We start from the raw sequence: 24,822 nt of genomic DNA, 5'->3' as shown, positions 1-24,822 counted from the left end.
CAAGAGCATTCCTAAGCTTACACTTTTACTTCTCTCCACATTTTTGGTTTTGATGTTACAGTTTACATATTTTTTTATATTGTGTATCCAACAACAGATTATTGTAGTTATGGTTATTTTTACTAAGTTTGTTTTTTAACAAACTAGAGTTGTTAGGGAATTATGCGCCACCATTACCATATTACAGAATCTAATTTTGACTATATATTTACCATTATCAGTGAGTTTTATCCTACCTCCTGATGTTTTCATGATGTTAATTAGCATCCTTTTACTTCCACTTTTAGTCCACTCAAGGAACTCCCTTTAGCATGTCTTGCAAGGCAGGTCTAGTGGTGATGAATTCCCTCACCTTTTGTTTGTTTGGAAAAGCCTTCATCTCTCCCTCATTTCTAAAAGACAGCTTTGCTGGGTGTAGAACTCTTGGTTGACAGTATTTTTTCTTTCAATATTTTGAATGTATCATCCCTTTCTCTCCTGGCCTGAAAAGTTTCTGTTGAGAAATCCACCCATAGTATTATGGGGGTTCCCCTCTATATAACTTTTCTCCATCCACTTGCTGCTTTGAACATCCTCTCTTTGACTTTGTTGACAATTTAATTATAATGTTTAACCTACTCGGGGTCCTTTAGGCCTCACAGAGCTGGATGTCCATTTCTCTCCCAAGGTTTAGGAAGTTTTCAGCCATTATTGTTTTAAATATACTTTCTGTCCCTGTCTCTTCTCCTTTTGGAATTCCCATAACGTGGATATTGTTTCTGTTGATGTTGTCCAAGTCTCATAGGCTTTCTTATTCTTTTTCATTCTTTATTCTTTTTGTTCCTCTGCCTGGATAATTTCAATAGTCCTGTCTTCTAGGTCTCTGATTCTTTCTTCTACATGGTTGAGTCTGCTTTTGAAGCTCTCCACTGAATTCTTCAGTGCAGTCATATTTTTCAGCTCTCAGATTTCTGGGGGTTTCTTTGATGATTTCTATTTCTTTGTTGAAATTCTCATTTTGTTCATGCATTTTTCCCTAATTTCATTTAGATGTGTTCTTGTAATTCATTAAACTTAAGAGGATTTCTGAATTCCTTGCCTGACAGTTCACAGATCTCCATTTCTTTAGGGTGAGGTATTGGAGCTTTATCAATTTCCTTTGGTGGTGTCATGCTTACTTGATTTTTCATGATCCTTAATTCCTTACGTTGATATCTGCACATCTGAGTAAGCAGTCTCCTCTTCCAGACTTTACAGATTTGCTTTGACAGAGACAGTTCTCACCAGTCAGCTCAGTTTGGGTTTCTGGATATTTCAGCTGGTAGCATCCTCTGGCAGCTTGGGCTTGCTACCAGGGTCTATTTTGAGGCAAGGCCACCGCCCAAGCTCTGAGGTCAGGGACGGGGTGCCTCTAGCTGAGAATATTTGGATAGGAATTGCTGACTCAGTTCCCTGCCAAAGCGAGGCTGTAGGATGGGCTCTGCTGTTGCCTAGGTTGTCTGGTCAGGCTTGCTAGATGGTCAGGACTGAATACTATACTCAGCATAGGTGGGGATGAGTTAGCTTCTCTTCTCTGGTGGGGCAGAACAGGTCCCAAGGCCTGCACGGCTCATAGTCTGGGGACCCAAATAAGGCAAGACTGTACACTGAATTCCCTGGCTAGACAGGGCCATCAGTTTTGCTCTGAAGATGTGGAAAGCCATGCACTGTGCTCTCTGTTCAAGTGCCACTGTAAGCATGGCTGCTGGACGGGCTATGCAGCTCCTCTTGTGCTCTGGTTAGATTCCCTAGTCAGGTAGGCTGAATGCTGAATTCAGCAATGGGAGGGACTACAAATTAGCTTCCCTGCCCAAGAAGGGTCACTGTGCATGTCCCAAGGCTGAGGAAGCTCTTGCTTGGGGATCAAATTAGGTAGAACTATGAACCAAGTTCTCTGGTCTGATGGGCAACTATTCTGGCTCTGCAGATGGGCAGGGCCACCAGCGAGGCTCTCTGCTAAAGTGCTGCTGTAATCAGAGTTGCAGGATGGGCTACACAGATTCCTAGGAGCTTTGACTCAGTTTTCTGGTCAGGCCAGACTGAAGGCTGTATTCAGTCTTGGCTGGACTATAAATTAGCTTTCCTGCCCAGTTGGGGCTGCAGAACAGGCCCTGGGGCTGGCAAGGCTCTTTGTTTGGGGACTGAGTCAGACAGAACTGTGCACTAAACTCCCTGGACACATGGTGTTGGTTCTGCAGATGCAGAGCTGCTGGCTGGGCTCTCCACTCAAGTGCTGCTGTAATCAGGGCTGCAGGGGTGGTTACCAAGATTCCCAGGAGTTCTAGTTAGGTTCCCTGGTTGGCAGGATTGGCAGTTGTATTCAGCAGTGGGCAGAGCTACAGAGTAGCTTCTCTGCCCAGGTGGGACCACAGAACAGCCTTGAGTTAAAATCGCAAAAAAGACCCTTGCAGGGCTTGGAGCTAGTTCACCTGCTCCATCCAGGTAAGCGAGCTAACACATAGCCCAATCCACTGGTGAGTGTAGCTGCTGGCCCCACCCAACCAGGAAGCCTGACCTGAGCATCTGAGAAGCTACTTAACCCAATAGCACTTGAGTGGAGCAGATCTGCAGAGCCAGGACACTGGCTCCTTGTGGCAAGGGAACTTGGGGCACAGTTCTGCCTGATTAGCTCCCCAAACAAGAGTTTTGCCAGCCTTGGGTCCTGTTCTATGGCCCTGCCTGAGCACGTAAGCTACTCCATAGCTCTGCCACTGCAGAATACAACCTCCAACCATCCTCACTTCAGACCAGTTAAAGAGTGCGCAGCTCAATGACCTCCTCATAAACCCAAATCTGTTTCACTCTCTGTTCTACCATCTTCAGCACCACCTATCCCTCAGAGTTGTAAGATACAACTAAGTGTCAAGTCCAGGCATGAAACATTGCAGCTGCATAAGAAAGAAACTTTTCCCAGAAGTTGTCAGAACACTTCTGCAAATAACTCTGGCCAGAACTAGGACATGTGCCAATCTCAAACAAATCCCTGAGGTGAATGTCTTCCATGACTGGCTTAACCTAATCAAGCTTTACCTTTGAACTTTCCAACGCTAAGGTAAAAAATACAAATATAATTAAATAATTAAAGCTCTGCCATGGAGGAAAAATGAGCATTAGGTATAGTCTGTAAGAACCTATCGTTTGAAAGGTAGTTCAAGAAATAATAGCTAACAGACACATAGCCCATATTATGTAGTTCACAAATTATTATGAATTCCCCTATGCAGTAGGCACTATTCATGTCCCTATTTTACAGATGAGGGTCTGAGTACAAACAGTAATCTGTCACAAACCTATTAAGTGACAGAGCCAGACAGCATATGAACCCAGGCAATATGATATCTGATTCAACAGCCTCCCCTATTACTAAGAAGAAAGGGATAGGACAAAATATAAACATCACCACAATACAAATGTAGATCATTTGTTATGCTTGGGTTATGCAACGCATACCTGAGTAGGTTTCTCATCTGAACATTTCAGCAGGATATTTTTTCACATGATGGAAAGCAATACTGTGTTGAATTCAAGTACTACTGTTCACATCTGCTTTCTTTAATTAATGTGATATTGCTTATTTTGTGTAACTAGTAGTTTCATTATACTCACTGGTAGATCCTGAGGCAGGTGAGAACTTTATAAACACAACGTTTGAATTCTTTATTGAAAATTTCATACAAAACGCTGGTTATATCCACTTATATATGCTAGGAAACTGTGAGAGAATATGTATGAGGTATGGTAAAATTGTGAAACATTATTTCACTTAAAATGCATATTGAACAATTTAGCAAAACTGGTTAGCATTTAACATGGAAAATCTTTGTTATTTGCCACATAGCTAAGAGAACAAAATACATTATGTAGAATACTCACATATATAAGCACTTATCACAAGGGGTTCTTCACACACGTTTACTGCTGTTGTCCTAATTACTCATCTTATTTGTGTTAAGTTTTTAAGATGAGAAGTTATTGGAGGGATCTAAGCAGAGAGCCAGCACATTCCGACTTTCTGATTTTTATTAAGGAACTTTTATACTAAAACATGAATATGTATAAATAAAAATTCACAAGTAATAACTTTTGCAAAGCGAAGACACCTACAATCAATATCCAGATCAAGAAACAGAACACTATTAGCACCAGAGGAGCCACCTCAAGTCAATCCCTGCAATCTGCCACCATCCAGGCAACCGCCATCCCAACTTCTAATCCCTTATATTTATCTGCTTTTTAAATAAAAGCATAGAGCATGTACTCTTTTGTGTTTCTTTTGCATGCATGCAATTGTAGTTCATTCATTCCCGATGCTGTAAAGTATACCACTGAATGAACAGAGTATAATTTATGTATTCATTCTAGTGTCGGTGGATATTTGCGCTGTTTCTACTTCTGAGCTATTGAGATTAGTACTATTATGAATATTCTTTCAGTCAACATATATTTATATTTGTTGGACAGATACCTAGAATTACGCAGTCAAAATTTACAGTATGTTCAGCTTTAGCAGAGTTTATTTTCCAAAGCACACAATTTACACTCCCACCAAACTTGTATTGAGTCCCAGTTGGTTCATATCTTCACCATCAGTTGGTATTTTAATCATTTTAACCATTCTGGTGTGTAGTGGTATTAAATTTTTGTTCTAATTTGCCTTTTCTTGATGACAAATGAAGCTGAACAACTTGTCATACATTTACTCACCATTTAAATATACCTTTGTGAATTATGTTCAAATTTTCTGCTTTTTTTTTCCTTCTTCCTCTTCTCCCCAAAGCACCCCAGTACATAGTTATATATTCTAGTTGTGAGTGCCACTGGATGTGCCATGTGGGACACCACCTCAGCACGGCTCGATGAGCAGTGAGACATCCGTGCCCAGGATCCAAACTGGCGAAACCCTGGACCACCGAAGTGGAGCGTGCAAACTTAACCACTCGGCCACGGGGCTGGCCCCTCTGACTTTTTATTGTAGTTCTTTATAAATGCAGTATAAGAGTCCTTGGTTAAATACATACATTGCAATTGCCTTCCCCCAGTCTATGGCTGACTTTTAACTCTTGTGTTTTTTTGTTTTTTGAACAAATAGCAGTTCTTAATTCTAATGTGGTCAAATTCTCTGTTTTTGTTTCTTGTTTAAGGTGACTTAGCTAAGGTCATGATGTTCACCTATATTTTCTTCCAAAATCATTATTGTATTACCTTTCACATTTAGATGCATAATCCACATGAAATTGATTTTTGTGTATGGTGATGGTTATAGTCAAAATACATTGCTCTTGTGAATATTGAGGGCCAATTAACCCAACATCATTTACCAAGAACACCATCTTCTCACCACAATATTATAGTGTCACCTTTGCCACATATCAATATGTTTGGGCCTGTTTCTAGACATTGTGCATCCTTGTACTTATACCACAGTCCTCATATCCGGCTATCTAAATCTTGCAGCTTTATTTTTCTATTTTCAGATTACCTTAGCTATGGTCATTGCATCTGCATATACATTTTAAAGTCAGACTTGTTAATTTCCAAGAACAAAACTTGCTGGTGGATAGCAATTAGGGTTGCACTGAATCTACCATTCAATTTGGGGAGAAATGAGGCTTCAAAGTCATCAAAACAGTAAGGATACTTTTCCTTTATTTTGGTTTTTAATGTCTCTGAATTTTGTGATGTAGTTTTTGGACTTCTAGAACTTACTGTTTTAGTGCTACTGTAAATTTAACAGGAATTTAACACAGTATTTAAAGTGAACATCTTGGTAAAATTGATAAATGTGCATAACCATCACTGCAATAAAGATGGTGAACCTAGCCATCACTTGCAGGGATCACTGCCCTTTATTGCCTGATGTCTACTGACTTGAAAACAATTATTTCCTCTATTTTGTCAGTTTTCTTTTTTCCTGGTTTTTTCAGGCAGGAGGGTAAATCTGGTCTCTGCTACCCTATCCTAGGTGGATACAACTGTCCTCGTATCACTTAATTTTCATATTTGCTGTTTATACATAAAAATACAATTTTTCTACAGTCAGTTTGTTAAACTCACTTATTTCTAATAACTGCTCCATAGGTTTTCTTTGACTTTTCTATGTATACAATGATATCACCTGCAAATAAGAAGTTGCACTTCAATATTCCCAGTTTTTATGCCTTTTTTTTTTTTTTTTTTTTTTGCCTTACTGACCTAGCCAGAGCCTTCAGTTCAATGTTAAGTACAAGTGGTAGTAACAAGCATTCATTTCATTATTAATATCAGGAAAAGATATTTTGACATTTACCTACTTAGTATTATGTTTGTTGTATGTTGGTTTTATTTTTGATGTTTCATTCTACTCTCATTTAGCTTTGTTCTGTTTTTCAGTCATGAATGGACCCAGAGTTTTATCAAATATGCTTTCTGCATCTATTGTGATAATCATATAGCTTCACTTATTTTTTCTAACACGGTACATTATGTCAATTTACTTAAACTTTTAAATATTTGTTCTGAAATGATTTCAAACTTCTAAAAATGTTACAACTATAGTGCCAAAGAACTCACATAGCTCTCCCACTCAGATTTTCCCAACGGGGCACTGCATTTCCTCCATCTGTCCCTTGCACACTTGCTTGCAATCTCTATACACACACACACTTATTATTAGCCTTTTTCTAAAGCATTTGAAAATAAGCTGCAGACATGAGACTCCCTTATGCCCACATACTCCAGTGTATATTTTCCCCAAACAAGGGCACTAACCTACAGAACCAACCATCATCCAAGTCAGGAAATAAACATTGATAAACACTACCATAAAATCGATACACTCTGAATTTTGCAAACTGTTCTAAAAATGTCTGTTTTTCCTTTTTAAATATCTTCAGTCTCCTCCAAACAGGAGCAGTCTCTGAGTCTCTTCCTTTTATGTTCTTGACAGTTCTAAAGAATAGAGGCTTTACATTCTGTAAAATAAGCTTTCCAATGGGTTCATCTGATGTTTCCTCATAAGCAAGCTCTGGTCACACTTTCTTGGCAAGACCACCACATAAATGATGCTGGCTCTTCTCGGTGCATCTCATCAGGTGTATGTTCCCTACCATTGGTGAGGTGAACTTTGATCACCTGATCATGTTGATGTTTGCCAGGTTTATCATAAAATCACCACTTTTGCCTTTGTATTTGATTAGTATTTTGTGGGGAGATAGTTGGAGATTATGTCAATAACCTGTTCTTCATCAAACCTCTACCCACAAACTTTAGCCTATGCTGGCAACTACCTCTCAAATCAACTACCACTCTGATGGGGCCAAAGAACATTTTCCTTTTCCCCTTATTCTTCCTACATTTATTAGTTGGCATTCTACTGTAAAGAAAAGCTTTTCCTTCTCCTCCATGGATTTGTGCATTTATTTATTTCAGTATAAATTATTAGATTCCCATTTTATTAAGTCTTTTGTATTCTGATGTTATCATTATTTAGTTTGATGCTCAAACTGTCTCAAATTTGGCTAGTGGAACCAAGATGGTTCTTTTGTCCTTTTGAATGTCTCCATGTTTCTTTGAACATTTTCTTACTGTCTGGTAGATAAGATGATTCAGGTTCATCTTCTATTTCTCCCCATCTCTGACCTGGAATCAGCCATCACTCCAGAGACCTGGTCCCTTTTTTTGGTGGAGGATAGTATTTAGAAATTAATAACATGGCACTTGGTGTATAGACCACTACTGGGGTGTCATTGTATTAAGCCCTCTCAGTAGACAGATCCATAAAATACACACACACACACACACAGTGTCATTATTATAACTAACCATTTCTGTGTATTTAAAAGACACGAGTTACATTCCAATGCAACACTCCAGGGTTTTCTAACTTTCTCCCTTTCCATATTTATAAATTCCTTCTCCAAAAGTGAGAAACCTGGCTCTCACCATCCTCAACACATTTTCTTATTTGCTCAATGTTACCAATATCTCAGCCATACTGACCAGCTCTCCCATCTGCCCTCAGCACTCTGGATGCAAGTGGGCACATCATCACATGTCTCTCATCCTCCATGGCAGGCCTGTTCTGACTTATCCACTCTGGGAAGAGAAGGCAGGAGTGAAACACAGACAGAGCAACAGGGAAAGGGGAATGTGAAAGGAAGAGGAATAGGACGCCAAATTGATTGAATTTTAAATAACAAATCATCCTTTGATTCTTCTAATAAACATTACTTGGTAATGATATATTGCCCATGGATATAGCTGGGTTTTTTAATTTTAGAATTTTGCATCTAAATTCATAGGATATTGGTCTGTAACTTTACTTTCCTGAAATGTCTTTTACAGGTTTTTGTATCAAGGTTACACTTTACTCAAAAAATAAATTGGAAAAGTTCCATCTTCCTTCCTCTGGAAAAGTTTATAAAAGGTTAGTATTATTTCTTTCAAAAATATTTGGAATAACTGCAGCAAAGCCATCTGTTCTTAGAATTTTCTTTCTGGACAGGTTTTTAAAATACCACTCAGGTACTGTTTGCAGTTTTGATAAGGTACAATCTACCTCTGGTATGACCTTGTGCTTTTATTGATAACATGGTGTGTTCACCAAGTACCCATCCTACTGGCAGTTCTTGAATACTAATTATTTATTTCTCAGTACTGAAAAAAATCTACTTATGTTCTTCAGTTTAGTTTTCTGGGCTCCTGTCCCATGCTGAGTTAGTCTCCTGAAAATTTCTTGGGAAACTGGCTATGTGTTTGAAGCCTCTAATGTTCCAAAAGTTTTCACTCCAGCTTGACTGCCATAGTTCTGTTTTTTTCTGGCTTTTGTTCTTCCCCCTACCATGCCCCCCAACAAGCTATAGCTCTCTGCCTGAGCCAAGCTCAATACTCAGGTTCCTCCCTGTAGCCAGAACTGGCAAGTGCTCCCAGGTAAAACAGCTGCATATTGCCCACGTACTCTCTGTGTTTCACTCCTCTCCTGAATTTTACCACTCTCGTCTTTGCTTCTGCGGCAATAGGTTGCATTTAAATAGATGCTTTTTGTGATTTGCTTTTCTAGCTATTCTCAGTGAGTGCACTGATCTGCTGCAAGCTACTGTATCGTACCCAGTAGGAGAATCTATTCATGCTCTTTCAGAGCTCCATATTTAACACTGTATTTGTCTGTATATGAATGTCTTGTTTTTCTAAAATTATACCACATATGAAACCTGTGTTAAGTATGCAGAGAAACAGAGTTGGGTGCAATAAGTCACTGAGAACAGGATAACACCAGGCCAAACTGTTAAACATCTGCCAGGGTGGAAACCACCTATGTTACATACTCACTCACTTCTACTACACCCAATAAGTTGCACGCAAGGCAACCCACCTTGCCCCTTTGATATACCATTCCATGACAGGCCCCTCAAAATTAGTCTGCTCCAGAATTATTCAAAAGTCCTGCTGGCAGGCTCCTGTCCTATGTATGTCACCAGACCAGGATATCTCTCTTTCCATCTGGATATCATAAAGTTTTCCTGTTGGCAGGTTCTCTTGCTAAATGTCTTCTCTTCTTTTGCATATGCCTGATAATAAATCTTTGAACTGCTTGCAACCACTGGTTCCAGTGTGGTGTGTTTTCACACCTAATATCTTAAACAGACAGGAACAGCAGACCCAGCAGGGAGCCATATTGTGTTTTAACAAAGTAAAATGCTATTTATAAATGAAAAACATTCTCCACATTTCCTAAATTGCTAGATACCCTTCAATTCAAAATCTGACATTTTAACTTAAAGCTTCCACACTTTTTAAAAAGTTAAAAGTATTTTCTCCAATAACTACTATCTGATGTCTACTGAGATGCTACTTCAAGCATTTCACATAAGTCCAGTAAAATATCACCTCAATAGTAAATGCTTTCCTATAGTTTCCTATAGTCTGTGCATTTTCTCTGGCCTTTGGATGAAGTCTTCTCTACCCTACCCTGTCACGTTCCTGACAGAGGTTTCTACCCTGTGTGATTTCGCTGATGTTTAGTGATGCATCGCTTTGAGCAAAAAGTTCCCTATATTCAATTGCTAACAAGTTTTCTCCACTCTGAGTTTTCTGATATACTATATGGTTTAAATTCCAGTAGAAAATTTTCCTATATTCAATATCTCCATATTATTTTCTCCCCTCTGAAAGATATCTGCTATACTGTGAGAACTGACTTTAGACCAAAAGTACTCTCAAAATTATTATATGAACAGATGTTTCTCCCCTTTTGTGTTTTTCGTTCTATAAACTCTTGACTTCACCCAGAATGATTTCCTTCATTTATTACATTTACAGAGTTTCTCTCCAAATGTGTTCTCTGATGAACAGTGAGTTTTGACTTCACATAGAATGATTTTCCACAAACATTACATTCATAAGGTTTCTCCCCCGTGTGTGTTCTATGATGTGCAATGAGTTTTGACTTCACACAGAATGATTTTCCACATTCATTACATTCATAGGGTTTATGTCTTATGTGAGTTCTCTGATGAACAATTAGGGCTGACTTCTGACGGAAGTTTTTCCCACATTCTTTACATCCAAAAGGTTTCTCCCCTGTGTGCCTTCTCTGATGTTCTATGAAACCCGAGTAATAGCAGAAAAATTTTCCACATTCAATACATTCATAGGGTTTCTCACCTGTATGAGTTCTCAGATGTTTAGTGAGGGTTGACTTCTCAGAGAAGGATTTTCCACATTCAGTACATTCATAAGGTTTTTCCCCTGTGTGAGTTCTTTGATGTTTAATAAGGTCTGATTTTCTGAGAAAGGCTTTCCCACATTCATAGCATTCATAGGGCTTCTCCCCTGTGTGTGTTTTCTGATGTACAGTAAGGACTGACTTAAATGAGAAAGCTTTTCCACATTCATGACATTCATATGGTTTCTCCCCTGTGTGTGTTCTCCGATGTTGAGTGAGGGTTGACTTTTCACTGAAGGATTTCCCACATTCCTGACATTCATAAGGTTTCTCCCCTGTATGAATTCTCTGATGTTTAATGAGGTCCGAATTCTTGTAGAAAGTTTTTCCACATTCACGACATTCACAGTACTTTTCCCCTGTGTGTGTTTTCTGATGTCTTGTGTGGGCTGACTTCTGGTTGAAGGTTTTTCCACATTCATGACATTCATAGGGCTTTTCTCCTGTGGGTGTTCTCTGCTGTACACCAAAGACTAACTTTTCACCAAAAAAGGTTCCACATTCATTATAGTCAATTATATTGTCAATTGAGTGGGTTCTCTGAACTGGAATGAGGTTTGACTTCTCGCTGAAAGGGTGAACACTCCGATGTTCAAAGAGAATGGATTCCTCAAAGAAATTTTCTTCACATTCATTAAATTCACAGTGATTCTCTCTTGGATATGTTCTCTGATGGGCAATGAGAGATGACAAATCACAGAAAGTTTTCCCATATTCAGTGTATTCACAAGTGTTCTGTCCTGTGTAAGCTTTCTTATGTACAACAAAGAGTGAATTCTCATGGAAAACTTCCTCACATTCACTGTATTCAAAAGGTTGCTCCAAAACTTGAATATTCTGATGCTGCACAAAGTCTTCATTGAGACAGAGGCCATTCCCATTTTTATTATATTCATAAGGTTTCTCTTCAGAATGAATTTTTTCATGCTTATCATCATGGGGCCATTTTCTACCTTTGTTAAACACACTGAACTTCTTTCTTGAATAGTTTCTACTGCTATTAGTTAATTCTGAAATATAAATAGTGACAACAAAGATTAGTTGACAAGAATATTTAGGAGAAACAAGAGTTAGCATTAGATTTATGGGAGTGGATCAATTCAGAGCATTATCTCTTCATGCCTAGATTATGACAACAATGTACACACTTCCAATCTCATCTCTCTTTTCCATTCTACAGAGCAACAACAGATCAAACTTCTGAGAGCTCTAATTCATAAAGAACAGTACTATAACCCAAACTCTAATTCCCTATCTAGCTTTGATTCACTAGGAACAAAAATATGCAACAAAAGAGCAAAATCAATGAAGAGTCAAACCATCCTTGCCACAGGATCAGATTTACAGCTTTATTCTGGTTATGGTATTTTCCCTTTATGCCATCAGAGTTGTTCAATTGTGGACCTCTCCTGACCATCAAACCCTGTTCCAATGCTTTCTGGCTTTCCCACAGACAAATCTCATCCTAATATTAGTCTTCAATCCTGCTTTTATATATATGTTTCTACATCTCTGTACACCATGAAAACCTTAAGGAATACAATTCTAAACCTGGTCCTAGAACTTTCATTTACCTTTAAGGTTTTTTGGTTACACATGCCTGTTTTTTATTCCTCTGCTATCTACAATACTGTATTTCCCTGAGTCTAATGTCCTAAGAACTGACAATATTTTTTAGAAAGCTATCATTGAAGCAAACATATCATTACATCTGGATTCAGATTAGAATCAAGCCATCATTTAAAAAATCTAAAATTAATGTGTTTTGCTCTGGGTAAGCCCAGTTGTTTGTCCCTCATAAACTGCTCATTCTCACCTACAATCTTAAACTCACGGTTTTTCATTCTGTTGGCTTAGAGTCCAACAACGTTTTTTAAAAGCTGCCTTCCCAAATCTCCTCACCACTTTCAGCTTCATTTACTAAAAAAATTGAAAGGACTGTTTCATATAATTTATTTTAACACAAATATGAGGTGAGCTGCATTGCTGTAACATTAATAGTCTTTGAGAAACACCAGATATTAAAATATTTCAAGCAGCTGTGATTTTCACTCATCAACTATGTTCCTGGCAGCTATAACTCTATGATTTTCTTTCAGCACTCAGAATGGATATTAAATCAATGGTATTTAACAAACAGTGTTTATCTGAATTACCTGGAGAGCTTTACGCAACACAAATTTTTAGGTTTCATACTTAAAAGATTTAGTGAACCACTAAATGTATTGTTTTTTTAAATACTTCTGTATAAAACAGCAAATGTGGTAAAATGCTAATGAATGAACAATTCAAAAAAAGCATATATAGAATAACATATTTAAAACTTACAGTGATATTAATAGTATTAGTTTATTATGAGATAAATGTTACTAACAAATCTATGTACACCCCATCATAAATGTCCCGTTTATCTTAGGGCTTGATGTGTGTGTCTGATGGGGATGACATGAGATTGGCTTTCACATCCCATGATTAACTTTTAAAACGGGCATGTGTGACTTCTGTTAAGACACAGACAAGATTTTTCAGTGTCTATGTCAATGCATACTTGACAAATCAGAATCTACTGCTTGATAATCCAGCATGTATACTAAGAAATAATTTGTGGTAATGCTTTCTGAATTATTATGAAAGAACTCTCTACATCTGGCTCCATGGTTAAGCAAAATCATAAATAATATGTAATACTATGAGATGAGAGAGTGAAACCAAGATCTTTCTCTTTGAGAAGTCTCAGTAAACTATCATGTACTCTAATTATATGACCAGGAATGAATTTCTTGATGAACAAATATGGAAGGAGAAATGAGCTGAAGCATTTAATGAGTTTTTCTTGACAAAGAAAATTTGGGCTAAAAATTATAAACCGTACGTAATAAAAACAAGAAGCCATTACTCTGTAAGGCACCATTTCCAAATTCTTTGCTTTCTGCTTAGGTTTCTCATTTCTAACCTCCACATTCCCTAGTGAGTTTCCAGTAAAGTCTTTTCTACTTCTGTGTCTTCAGATTGTACTTTGATTACTGCAGTGATTTTATTCTTTTTTTCCAATTATTTCCTGTGATATAACACAGCTCATAATGCATCTTCTTGTGGTCTTATTATCTCTTTCAGAATCTCTTATGTTCCTATTTTATGTTCTTGTACACTAGAAGCCATTATTTCATTGAGTTAATTTATATTAAAAATTAGTAACAATATTCAGGTATTCCATGGCAACACTTCTCAGGTGAATTATTTTTCACCTGCCACTTGCTTTTCCTGTCTCCTCCTGTTTCTTGTAATAACTTTGAATGCATCTTGTGTTAGTTTCTTTTTAACTACTCAGTATTGAACGAGGTGAGTTTTTCCTGATCCAGCTATTTGCAAGACTTTCCCATGAGTTGAACTGAGGGCTATATTCCAACCTGGCAGGAATATTTCTTATGACAAGGGCACAGTCTTTACTACTCTCCAACAAAATAAGAAAAGTCTTTGTTTTTTTCAAGTATCAAGTCTTTTTCATTTTCTACTACCTCAGAGATAGACTGCATCTTTCTAATATACTTTGTGTGTCTGAGTCCTCATGTAACCCCAGCCCTCTGCTTCTCAGGAAGAAACCCAGTACAGAGAGCTACCACTATCCTAAAAGTCCTTCCTGATGTTCTAAAAGACTGGGTTGAACAATTCGAGTTCTATCTGAACATGACACCTCCGCACTCTGCAGTGCTGCAAACACCTCTACTTCACTTTCCACTGCTACTGGCAACCCTTTCACTTATTTTGAGATTCGGAGCTAAACTCTCTGATAGTTCTTTCAAAAGTGGGGTTTGATTTGTTTGTATCTCTTACCACTTGTTGTATTCTTGTTTCAAAAAAGTCAAGGTTAAAATACCAACTTTACGTTTCCATCTTCAAATCTGAGGTCCATTGACTTCTCCTTGAAATACACTCTTCTTTTGGCCTCCAGAACATCACATACTCTCAGTTTTACTGCATCCTCAGACTCTTCCTACAGTCCCCACTGTTCAATCCTTCTCCTCCTCATCACTTTTAAACCTTGTAGTGCCACAGGATTCAGCCACAAGATCACATCTCTCATTTATTTATACTCATGTACAAGAAGATCTCATGTAGTTCTCACAACTTTGAACATCTTCACACTGCTGGCATCCACACTTATCTCTTTAGTTCTGCCCTAATGGAATGCATATTGTCATAAGTAGTGTAACCTCTAAATAAAGTAATTTTTACAAATACATAACTCATTAAAAGCTAATAGAGGCAAAAAAATATAATAATAAAAATCTAAAAAGAGACGTGAACGAAGGAATAGGAGAATAAAGAAGAAGTGGTACAAAAAGACAAGAAACAGCAAGATGTAGGCTTAAACCTAATTATACCAGCAAACATAAATGGACTAATGAATCTAAATAAAAGATTTAAAAAGTCACAGAAGAGATTTAAAAAACAACTATAATCAGCTTATAAGAGACACTTTAAATATATGGACATGGTAAAGTAAAGGATGTAAAAGGATATATCAGGTAAACTCTAGATAAAAGAAAACTGGTGTCGCTATGTTAATATCAGAAGTAGATCTAAAGGCAAAAGTGCCACTACACATATCAAGACAGGCATTTCATAATGACTAGAGGCCATTCAAAAGTGAGATGTGACAATCCGAAATTTCTCTTTGCCTAATTAATATAGCCTCAAGAATTATCATAGTTGGAGACTCCACAACACCTTTCTCAGTAATGGATAGAACAGCAGACAAAAGACGAAAATTCAGGATACAGAAGACCTGAACAATATTATTATAGAACACTATACAAAACAATGACAGAATATACATTCTCCTCAAGCGCACATGGAACATTTCAGAAAATAGACAATGTCAACAAAGTTCAAACAACTGAAATCATACAAAGAATCTTCTCTGTATTAAACTAAAACTTGAGAACTAAAGGATAAGTAGAAAAGAACAATTTAAGGAGCAACTCACTTCTAAACAACCCATGGGTCAAAGAAGGAATTGTAAAAGGGGGGACTTTTTTCAAAATACCCTCCATGGCAGCCTTGCAGCCCCAGCTCTGCCCCACCCAGGATCTGGACAGCTGAGATTGTAACCCTGTCAATGCTGATTTTAGCTGCTGGAGTTTGTGCAAAATTTGCACTAAGAAAAAAAAGGGGGAATTTTTTAAAACATCTTTGTATTGTTTTGTGGTTACTACATCTGAATATGTGGCATAAATTAATTTGACATAAGTCCTAGAGATGGCCATCCCAATCTGGAAAATAAGTATTGATGGATGAGGATTCAGTACCCATGCCAAGAATTTTATAGTACTGGAGACAGAACAAGCCTCCATGATTGATGCTTTTTGCCTATAGTGGCCTAAAAGAGGCTTACAAAGTATTTTTGCCTAAGAGCAGGCAAAGGAGACAGCATGACCAGGGAGGCAGCCTCCAGATGGAGATACACTTTGGGAGCTGCCTTTTGGAAAAGCAATGTTGAGCTTGCTAATGCGCTCTTGTTAAAATCCGATGCCTGACTCATCAGAGGCTGATAATAAGTCAACAGCCTGTTGCACCCACTTTTGGGTGGAACAACTTGGAATCTACAATCGACAAGGTGAAAAACACTTTTAAAAAGAAAACCCTACAGGAAAGGCCTTGCTAGCTATCCATCCAACACCTGGAGTCACAGAGGTTTTCCCTAATGGCCTGCTCTGCTGTGGCCTTCAGCTCTGCCAAGCTATAAGCAGGTATGGCCATCCTGCTCAGTGGCAGAACTCTGACACCCCTGTGGCACAGGGAGCTGTGGAAACATCACGGATCCTGGCAGAACTGTCTGGGTCACTTATTAACATAGGAAGGGCTTGTTCTGATGGAAGAGACTGCACAACCCAGATCACAGAAGCTAACTGCATCCTTAGCTTGTGATTCCTATGGAAGGCACAAGATGGTGGGGAGGGCCACCCATTCCTAGAGAATGAATCAAATCTGAATTTTAACCCCCTCTAGAGGATACTTCACCACTGCTACCTTTTCAACAATGAGCAGGAATGAGTCTGATTCTATTTCTCTGACCTCTTTCTTGGTACACACACCTCAGCAAGAGACTCTGATTATTAAATGCAGCTGTCCTCAGAAAGGGACAGTCCCTAGGCTGCTTACCAGGTATGATAAGGACAAAAGAGGCGTGTGGAGGCATAGTATATAGACCAACTTTGAAAATTTTAAAAATTCAAGATCTCACCCTGATCATTCCCCTGAGCATGACATGTCTCTTTCTCTTAACAGTAGCAACTCCAGGTCAGAGACTGGCCAAAAGAGGATTCAGAATTAATTCTGTTTAAATTGTATGAACATGTTTTTCTGTTAAAGGCTTGGTCTCTCTTGCACCCAGACCTTCCAGATGAAAGATCCAGGTGAGAGTAGAGGACCACTGGAGAAAATGTGAAGTTTCAGTTACCAATGAGACACAGGGATTTTATAACAATGGAGGGAAAGCAAAACCTCTGGCACCTGGGAACATGAACCTTTATAAGGGCACCGGGGACAGGGTAGGTCGTTGCTCATCTTTGTCCTGCAGAACTGCTCCCAGAGAACTCCTTCCAGAAGAGAAATGCCTTTGCTTCTCTCCCTAACTGCCATCCATGCTGCTCATCCCAAGTGCAAACTGCAGTGAATCCCTGCCATTCAAACTGGCAGCTGCTTCCACCAGCCCTGCCTGATGCTCTGACCAGCAAACCACAGAACCCACATTTTCCTGTGGAACACTTCCAGACTGGGGGGAGGGAAAGGGAGAGGCAGAGGAAATGGTGTCATGGACAAGCAGGACTGTTTGGAACTGACTGCCTTCAGGAGGCCCTCTGAAACGAGGACAAAACTGAGTATCTGGCCTGAAATGGGGGGTCTAAAGTCTATCAGCCAGTGAGAGGCCTTCTCGGGGAGCTCCTAAGAACTGCAAAATCTCTATTTCCAGGTGTACCCTCTGGGATTGTGCTTCTTGTGTGTGTGAAAGTCAGGCATTAACTTACAATTTAAGTAAGATTTGCACCTATGGTAGTTATCAGAAATATTCAAGCATCTGAGGAAACATCTGGCAGTGTGACAGACCTCAGACATGTGCTCTGTGAGCAGTTCTACCTACAGTGCAGTTACTCTGTTGGAAGGAGGTGTGGAACTTGTTCTTGCCTTTAGCTGAAGTGATCCATGACCCTGCCTCAGCTGGAAGGCATTCAAGTCAGCTTCAACTGACTGGCCAGAGTTGTGTGGATGAGACAACGTGCCACAGACTTCTTCCTTGCAGGCCAAGGCAAAGTCTGGGTAAAATATTACTATGTCCTGTCAGATCTGGATTAATGTCTTGGACCAGGTAAAAGGTTAATGAAAAAACTTGAAGAGGAAACGATCTGCCTCCCTAAGATAGACCTTTATGGTTAAAGACTAAAACGAAATGAATGAAGAACGGCACATATATAGAAAAACTGGCCAGAAGCACCGATGCAGAAAAAAGATGAGTGACATTGTAGGACTGTAGAGAAAAAAATTTTATATTTCTGCACAGTTAGGACTTTTTGAGTGAATCTTAATGAAACTTGGCAGCTAAGGGAAAAGAATGAGACTTGGAAAGTAATTTCTGACCGATTAGATAGCAACGGAACGCCAGGGAGGCCAGGGAGGTTTACACTTGAGTGGGGGCACTGAAACCTGGGACCCCTGGTGGTATAAATCCTTGGGTGTAAAGCTGGAGACAATGGGCTTCTTTTTCTCTTGAAGAAATTTATTTACAGTCCAAAGGGTTAGAGTGAGAACTCAGGACCCTTCCCAAGGGAGCAAAGGTTTTCTCTCTCCTTTAAAAGGAGAGGGGACAGCTACCTCTCTCTTCTACAGAAACACACCCACATTAAAGTTATCAGTGTTCTTCCGCCACAATACCAACTCCAAATGCTTGTATGGGACACCTGGCTTCTGTCTCAATGCCCCAGAGTAGGAAACTGAGTACCTCGGGATCACACAGTCGTTACTTGAGTTAAAATAAATAATAATCCATCTGTTCTGTTCCAGAAACCTCATGGGTGGTATTTATGGTAATATTAACAAAGATAAATATTAAAAATTTAACAGTTTGAAATTTAAAATCTCCACAAAGCGCTAACTTCAGACCCAAATCACTTCACTGGTGAAATCTTCCAAACATTAAAGAAGAAATAACAGTCTTACATAAAATCATCCATAGAATAGAAAACATGAAACACTGCCCAACTCATCTTACGAAAGTAGTACAGCCTTCAACCCCAAGTCTGAAAAGATTACAAGAAAAGACAATGAAAGGAGAATTTCTTTCAAGAACACACACACAAAAATTCTACAAAGAGTAAAAAACCAAATTCAGTGATTATAAAAACAGCAAAATACATTATGATCAAGGAGGATGTATTTCAGAAATGTCAAGTTGGGTTAACATTTCAAAATCAAACAAGATTACTCACCATATTAACAGACTAAGAAAAATCATATGATTATCTCAAGACATGCAAAAAAGGCATTTGAAAAACCTCAATACTCATTCATGACACACACAAAAAATAACCTCCTAGCAAACTAGGAATAGAAAAGAACTTGCTCAAAACGATAAACAGCATTTACAGAAATTCTTTGATTAAGATCAAAATTAATGGCAACATACTGAACAGTTTCTCCCTGAGGTCAGGAACAAGACAAGGACATCCACTCTCACCACTTCTATACAACATTTCACTGGCATTCTTAGCCAAGTACAATAGGCAAGAAAAAGAAAAAGGTATAAAGATCAGGAAGGAGAAGTAAACTTGACTTTATTCATAGATGACACAATTGTTTACATAGAAAAATTTTAGGAAATCTATAAAACAACTACCAGAATAAGTGAATTTACAATGTTGCAGGATACAAGGCCAATGTGCAAAAATCAACTGTTTTTCTATATAATAGCATTAAACAATTGGAGAATAAAATACTATAAATAGTATAAAGTAAAAATGAAAATAGTATAAAAGAAACATAAAATACTTAGGAATATATTTAATGAAAAAATGGGCTAAACAGAAAACTAGAGAACCAGGGAGAAATTAAAGAAGAGCTAAGTAGAATTATACTATGGCCATAGACTGGAAAACTCAGTATCATTAAGATGTCAATTTTCCCCAAAATGATCAGTGCAATCCCAATAAAAGTCCTAGTAGGTATGTCTGTGTCTTTGTGGAAACTGATTAGCTGATTTCAAAATTTATATGAAAATGCAAAAGACTTACAGCACTATAGCATTATCCATAATGTATGGAAACACAGATATTATTTTAATATATTTTGTAGATTAAAGATGCTCTTGGCAACATTCTGTATCCATGCCATAGAACAACCAAGCAGTCTTGAAGAAAACGGCAAAGCTAGAAAGCTAACACTGCCAGACGTCAAGACTTATAATTAAGTTATAATAATAAAAGACAGTGATATTGTCATAAAGATGGATAGATTAGCCAGTGGAACAGAACAGAAAGCTCAGAAACATAACCACACATATAGGCTCACCTGATAAATGGCAAAGATAAAACCACAATTCAGCAGGAGAAAGGATGGTCTTTTTAATAAGCTTTGTTCATCAGAAGATATCATTAAGAGAGTGATAAGATATAACTGGAAAGAGACATATATCTGACAAAGATTCATATCCAGAATATATTTTAAAATTTCTATAGCTCAATAAGAAAAGACCAATAATTCGATATAATAATATAGGTAAAAGACCTGAGTAGTCACTACACTAAAGGAGATATCCAAATAGCCAACAAACATATGAAAGATGCTCAACATCATCAGTCATAAGAGAAATGGAAATTAAAACCTACTGAGATACCACAACACAATGACTAGAATAGCTAAAATTAACTAGACTGACAATACCAAGTGCTCACAAGGATGTACTGCAATTGGAACTCATACATTGCCGGTGGCAATACAATTTAGTACAATCACTCAGGAAAACTGTTTAAACCAAATACTGCTAAAGCTAAATATGTGACTACTCTACACCCAGAAAGTCCGTTCCTGGTTATACATCTAACAAAATATGGAGTTTACGTCCTCCAAAAGACACACACAAGAATATTTATAACGTTTTTCAAATACTCCAAACTCAAAGATATTTCAAAACACATATGTTTCAAATATGTAGCCCAAATATGTTTCAATAATAGAATGAACAGAAAACTCTGGGATAGTCACAACGGAACGCTACACAGCAATATAAAGCAATAAACTACTGATATACACAACATAGATGTATCTCACATGCATAATGCTGAACCAAAGAAGCCAGATACAATCTCTGTATATCATCTATATAGTATACCCTTACATACATATAGTGTGTGTGTGTGTGTGTATATATATATATATATAGTACATACCATATCACCACATTTATCTGAAGTTAAAAACAGGCATACCTGATCTATGGTAATAGAAGTGTGGGATATCATTTACTGGGAAGAGGACACCAGGAAGCCTTCTGGGCTGCTGAAAAATGCTCTATATGTTCATCCTGATGATCGGTACATGGGTGTATACACATAGAAAATTTCATTTAGTTATACACTTAAGATCTGCATGCTTAACTCTATATAATGTATACCTAAAAAAACAGGGATACCACTTGTGTATGAGAGTGACACTGGGAGATACTGGGTGATTCAGTGACACTGGATATTTGAGTCATGTCAACACACTACTTCCAAAGGTTTGGAGCCTCTAAAAAGTGATTCCTGAAGGCCACTTCTATGGTCTCAATCGCTGAACTAACCCTTTGTGATCTGATTTCCTCCATCCGGCTCATACTCACTAACTCACCTGGGTCACTCTGGCTTGGGAACTCCTCCTCTAATATCCATGGCTCCTCTCCTTGCTCCAATTTGAGGATGACTTCTGGTTTAGGAGTGCAATATCCTGTGGATGAGAACTGTATGACTTGGGACAAACGGTGAGTTTCAGGGCCTCTGAAGGAGGAGGACAGTATAGCTCAAAGAGTGTACAATAAAAAAAGCTCATTTAATCCTGTTATGGGGCAGAGGAAAACACATCCTTTCTGGTACCCAAAATGGATAAACTGTCCTTGACTTCTAAATCCCAAATTTAAATATTACTATATTCTACAAAATTTCCACAAGTTTCTGTAAATAAAAAAGGACACGCATACTGGGGCTCTACATAGGAAACAACTGCTACCTACCCACCGAGATGAGGTGGCTGTAGTTCTCCAGCATCACGTCCCTGTACAAGGTCCTCTGAGCAGGGTCCAGGTGCTGCCACTCCTCCTGGGTGAAGCCCACAGTCACATCCCTGAATGACAACGATCCCTGGAAAAGCACATTTCTGCTCAATCTGAAGTGGTCAGAATCAGGTGATGTGAAAAAAAAGGTGTTTAAAGACGAATCCTCATCATTTTTATTGTTGATAATTGACCGGAAAATGTTACAAAGGACCTCTACTATATAGCTTGTTGTGTTACATTTTGTAAGAAAAAAGAAATCGTAGTAGAAATAACATTGGTGAATTAATCTATTACTTAATGCAAAAATATCTGAGTGCCTACATGTGCCTGACACTGTCCAAGTTTATGAGAATCTCAGCTTGAACAAAATACTCTTCTTGGTCTCAAAGAACTGACCCTCATAAGGAAACACACAAAGACATGCCTACCATAGGACTTAAAGGACCCATACTATAAACATGTGCAACACAGACAGGGATCATAAACAGATTCTGTGCAAGTTCATGTGAGAGTGTTAGCACCTTGGATTTCACTGAGCAGATAATACTTTCAGTGCTTAAATATGAATAGCAGTTTCTTTGCAAATATATGGCAAAACTGCAAGAAAAGTTAAGAAAGATCTGAAAAAACATGCGGCAAGTCAATGGAACTGCACGATAGGGCAAGAGAGCAGATCTGAACCTGTGATGCGATAAAGGCTGCAGAGGTGGAGGGAGGGGTTAGGGGAGGAAACTAGGAAATATACTTGGCTTTAATCCTATTAGTGATCTTCAAATATTTAATCACTCAACTAATGAGTAAAATTCTTGAGTCACCACCAGTTTTATTTATATTTATCTATAAATTAAATAAAATACCATCAATTCACATATGAGGAGAGCTTAATTTTGTTATTCTTCAGATAAAAATGTAAATAGACAAGCTAGTATTTTCTTCTCATGCCCTAAAACATTGACAAAATTTGATATATACAAAACTATCTTGCACACTCCCTTGGGACATAGCCTCCCTCCCACCAGCCTCCACCTGCCCCAAGTCCTTGCTGTGAATACGGTCATCCACCACACAACAATCTTTCGGTGAACAACAGACTGCATACACGACAGCGGGCCCATAAGATTAGTACCATATGGCCTAGCTGTGTAGCAGGCTATACTACCTAGGTTGGTGAAAGTACATTCTACAATGTTCGCACAACGATGACACCTCCTAAGGACACATTTCTCAGAATGTATCCTGTCATCAAGTAATGCGTGGCTGTAACAGGAAGCCAATGGTAAAATGGAAATAGACCCTCCAGTCCCAGTTACACAATCTGTCACTAAGGAAGCAATGCTCCCAAAGCAGGGTGGAGACTGTGCTGGAGAGCAGTGTTGGAGCTACATCATGTATATTAAAGGGGCAATGGTGGATATACAAAACAGGGAACTCATTAAGCAAAGGAAGAGAGGAAGAGTTATTCCCAGAGGGTCTGCATGAGCAGACTTGGAGGTTCTGGGAACCTGTCAAGTTCAGGGAAAAGAAGGAAGAGCAGGGTAGATGCAGAGTAGCAATGAAATGGATGCTAGACACATAGCACTCTAAATGTCTTCAGAACACGGAAATGGAAATACCCACTTGAAAGTTGGATAAATGATTCTGGAGTTCAGGAGAGAGGTCTAGTATGAAAATAAGGATTTGGGTGAAAATGACAACTCTGTGTCACTGGGGTCACCAGAGTGAATCAGATGCTCAGAGGAGACAAAGATTGAGGAAAGAAAAACACCAGCACAGAATTTGAGGGAACACCAATATTCAAGTGGCTGGCAGAAAAAGAAAACAGACTAGGCTATGAAGGCTGAGAAGGGATTTATCCCCCCTGAGGAAGATTCACCCTGAGCTAACGTCTGTTGCCAATCGTCCTCTATTTTTTTTTTTTTTTTTGGTATGTGGGTCGCTGCCACAACACGGCCACTGACAAGTGGCATAGGTCCACACCCAGGAACTGAACCTGGGCCACCAAAGCAGAGTGCACTGAACTTAACCACTAGGCCATGGGGCCAGCCCTGAGAAGAGACTTTTTTGAAATGTGAGAAAAGAACCAGATGACAAGAGAATAGTGGAAACAGTAAAGAAGATAGTTTCACAAATAACTGTCCCTTCCAACTAAAGATCGTGGACTTAAACATCTACCTCTGATGCCTCCAACAATATGAGTAGAAGAAACAAAAAACAAAAAAGAAGTGTGCAAATAACAGTAGAATACACCAAAAAAGACAATTTTATGTAACTTCCAGAAGGTATCAGTAGACGATATCAGAGAAGAGAAACTAGAATCATGGTACCTGCAACTTATACAAGTACAGAAGTGGGCAGAAGAGGAGGCTTCCAGCTACAGCCAGAGACCTCCAAGCTCCGAGCCTTCCAACCAGGGCAAGGGGTCAGCATAGGTGACAAAGTAGCTTACTGGCAAACTAACTGACTTTCAGGGCACCCTTGCCCCCTATCTGCAGACATCCAGCAGTCAATGAAGACTGAAGCTGATGAGTAGCCATTCTATATAAAGCCAGGGGCTTTTTTAAAAACCAGTTCTATATATAAATGGAGAGTTCTATCCAAAGTAAAGCCAACTAAGAAATGCAATTCCCAAAACTTCAATTGTCCATAACAGCACGTATTTTCTTTAAAAGAAAAACCACTTAATGAAACGGACCTTAGTACTCTAACCTCAGGATACAGCATTCTCCATTTCAGCAGCTGAAGGGGGACCTTCTGCTTGCTTGCCTGTTTCCTTTCTGCCTGGCCTGAAGCGGGGTCCTCCCAT

The 24,822-nt window shown here is 38.6% G+C and overlaps 1 protein-coding gene across 24 annotated transcripts in view; it reads right to left on the bottom strand.

Annotated features, from left to right (window-relative positions):
• Positions 1-24,822, bottom strand: part of LOC103551190 (zinc finger protein 37A-like) — a 72,305-nt gene that overhangs the window by 32,145 nt on the left and 15,338 nt on the right. For 7 of the 24 annotated variants that reach the window (XM_008520561.2, XM_008520558.2, XM_008520562.2 and 4 more), the window contains 3 exons: positions 21,978-22,104; positions 21,599-21,694; positions 7,802-11,730 (listed from right to left, as the gene is read on the bottom strand). In XM_008520561.2, coding sequence (XP_008518783.1) covers positions 10,277-11,730; positions 21,599-21,694; positions 21,978-22,104 — 1,677 coding nt within the window. In that variant the 3' untranslated portion in view covers positions 7,802-10,276. Of the gene's footprint in view, positions 1-6,716; positions 7,669-7,801; positions 11,731-21,598; positions 21,745-21,977; positions 22,105-24,822 lie in introns of those variants that run through there. The other 17 variants (XM_070567507.1, XM_070567550.1, XM_070567559.1 and 14 more) reach the window with 8 other exon arrangements.

Source organism: Equus przewalskii, chromosome 1, assembly GCF_037783145.1.
Source record: "Equus przewalskii isolate Varuska chromosome 1, EquPr2, whole genome shotgun sequence".
In the NCBI taxonomy this organism is placed as follows: Eukaryota; Metazoa; Chordata; class Mammalia; order Perissodactyla; family Equidae; genus Equus; species Equus przewalskii.
The sequence above is the reverse complement of the archived record's forward strand: the minus strand, read 5'-3'. Positions and strand labels throughout refer to the sequence as shown.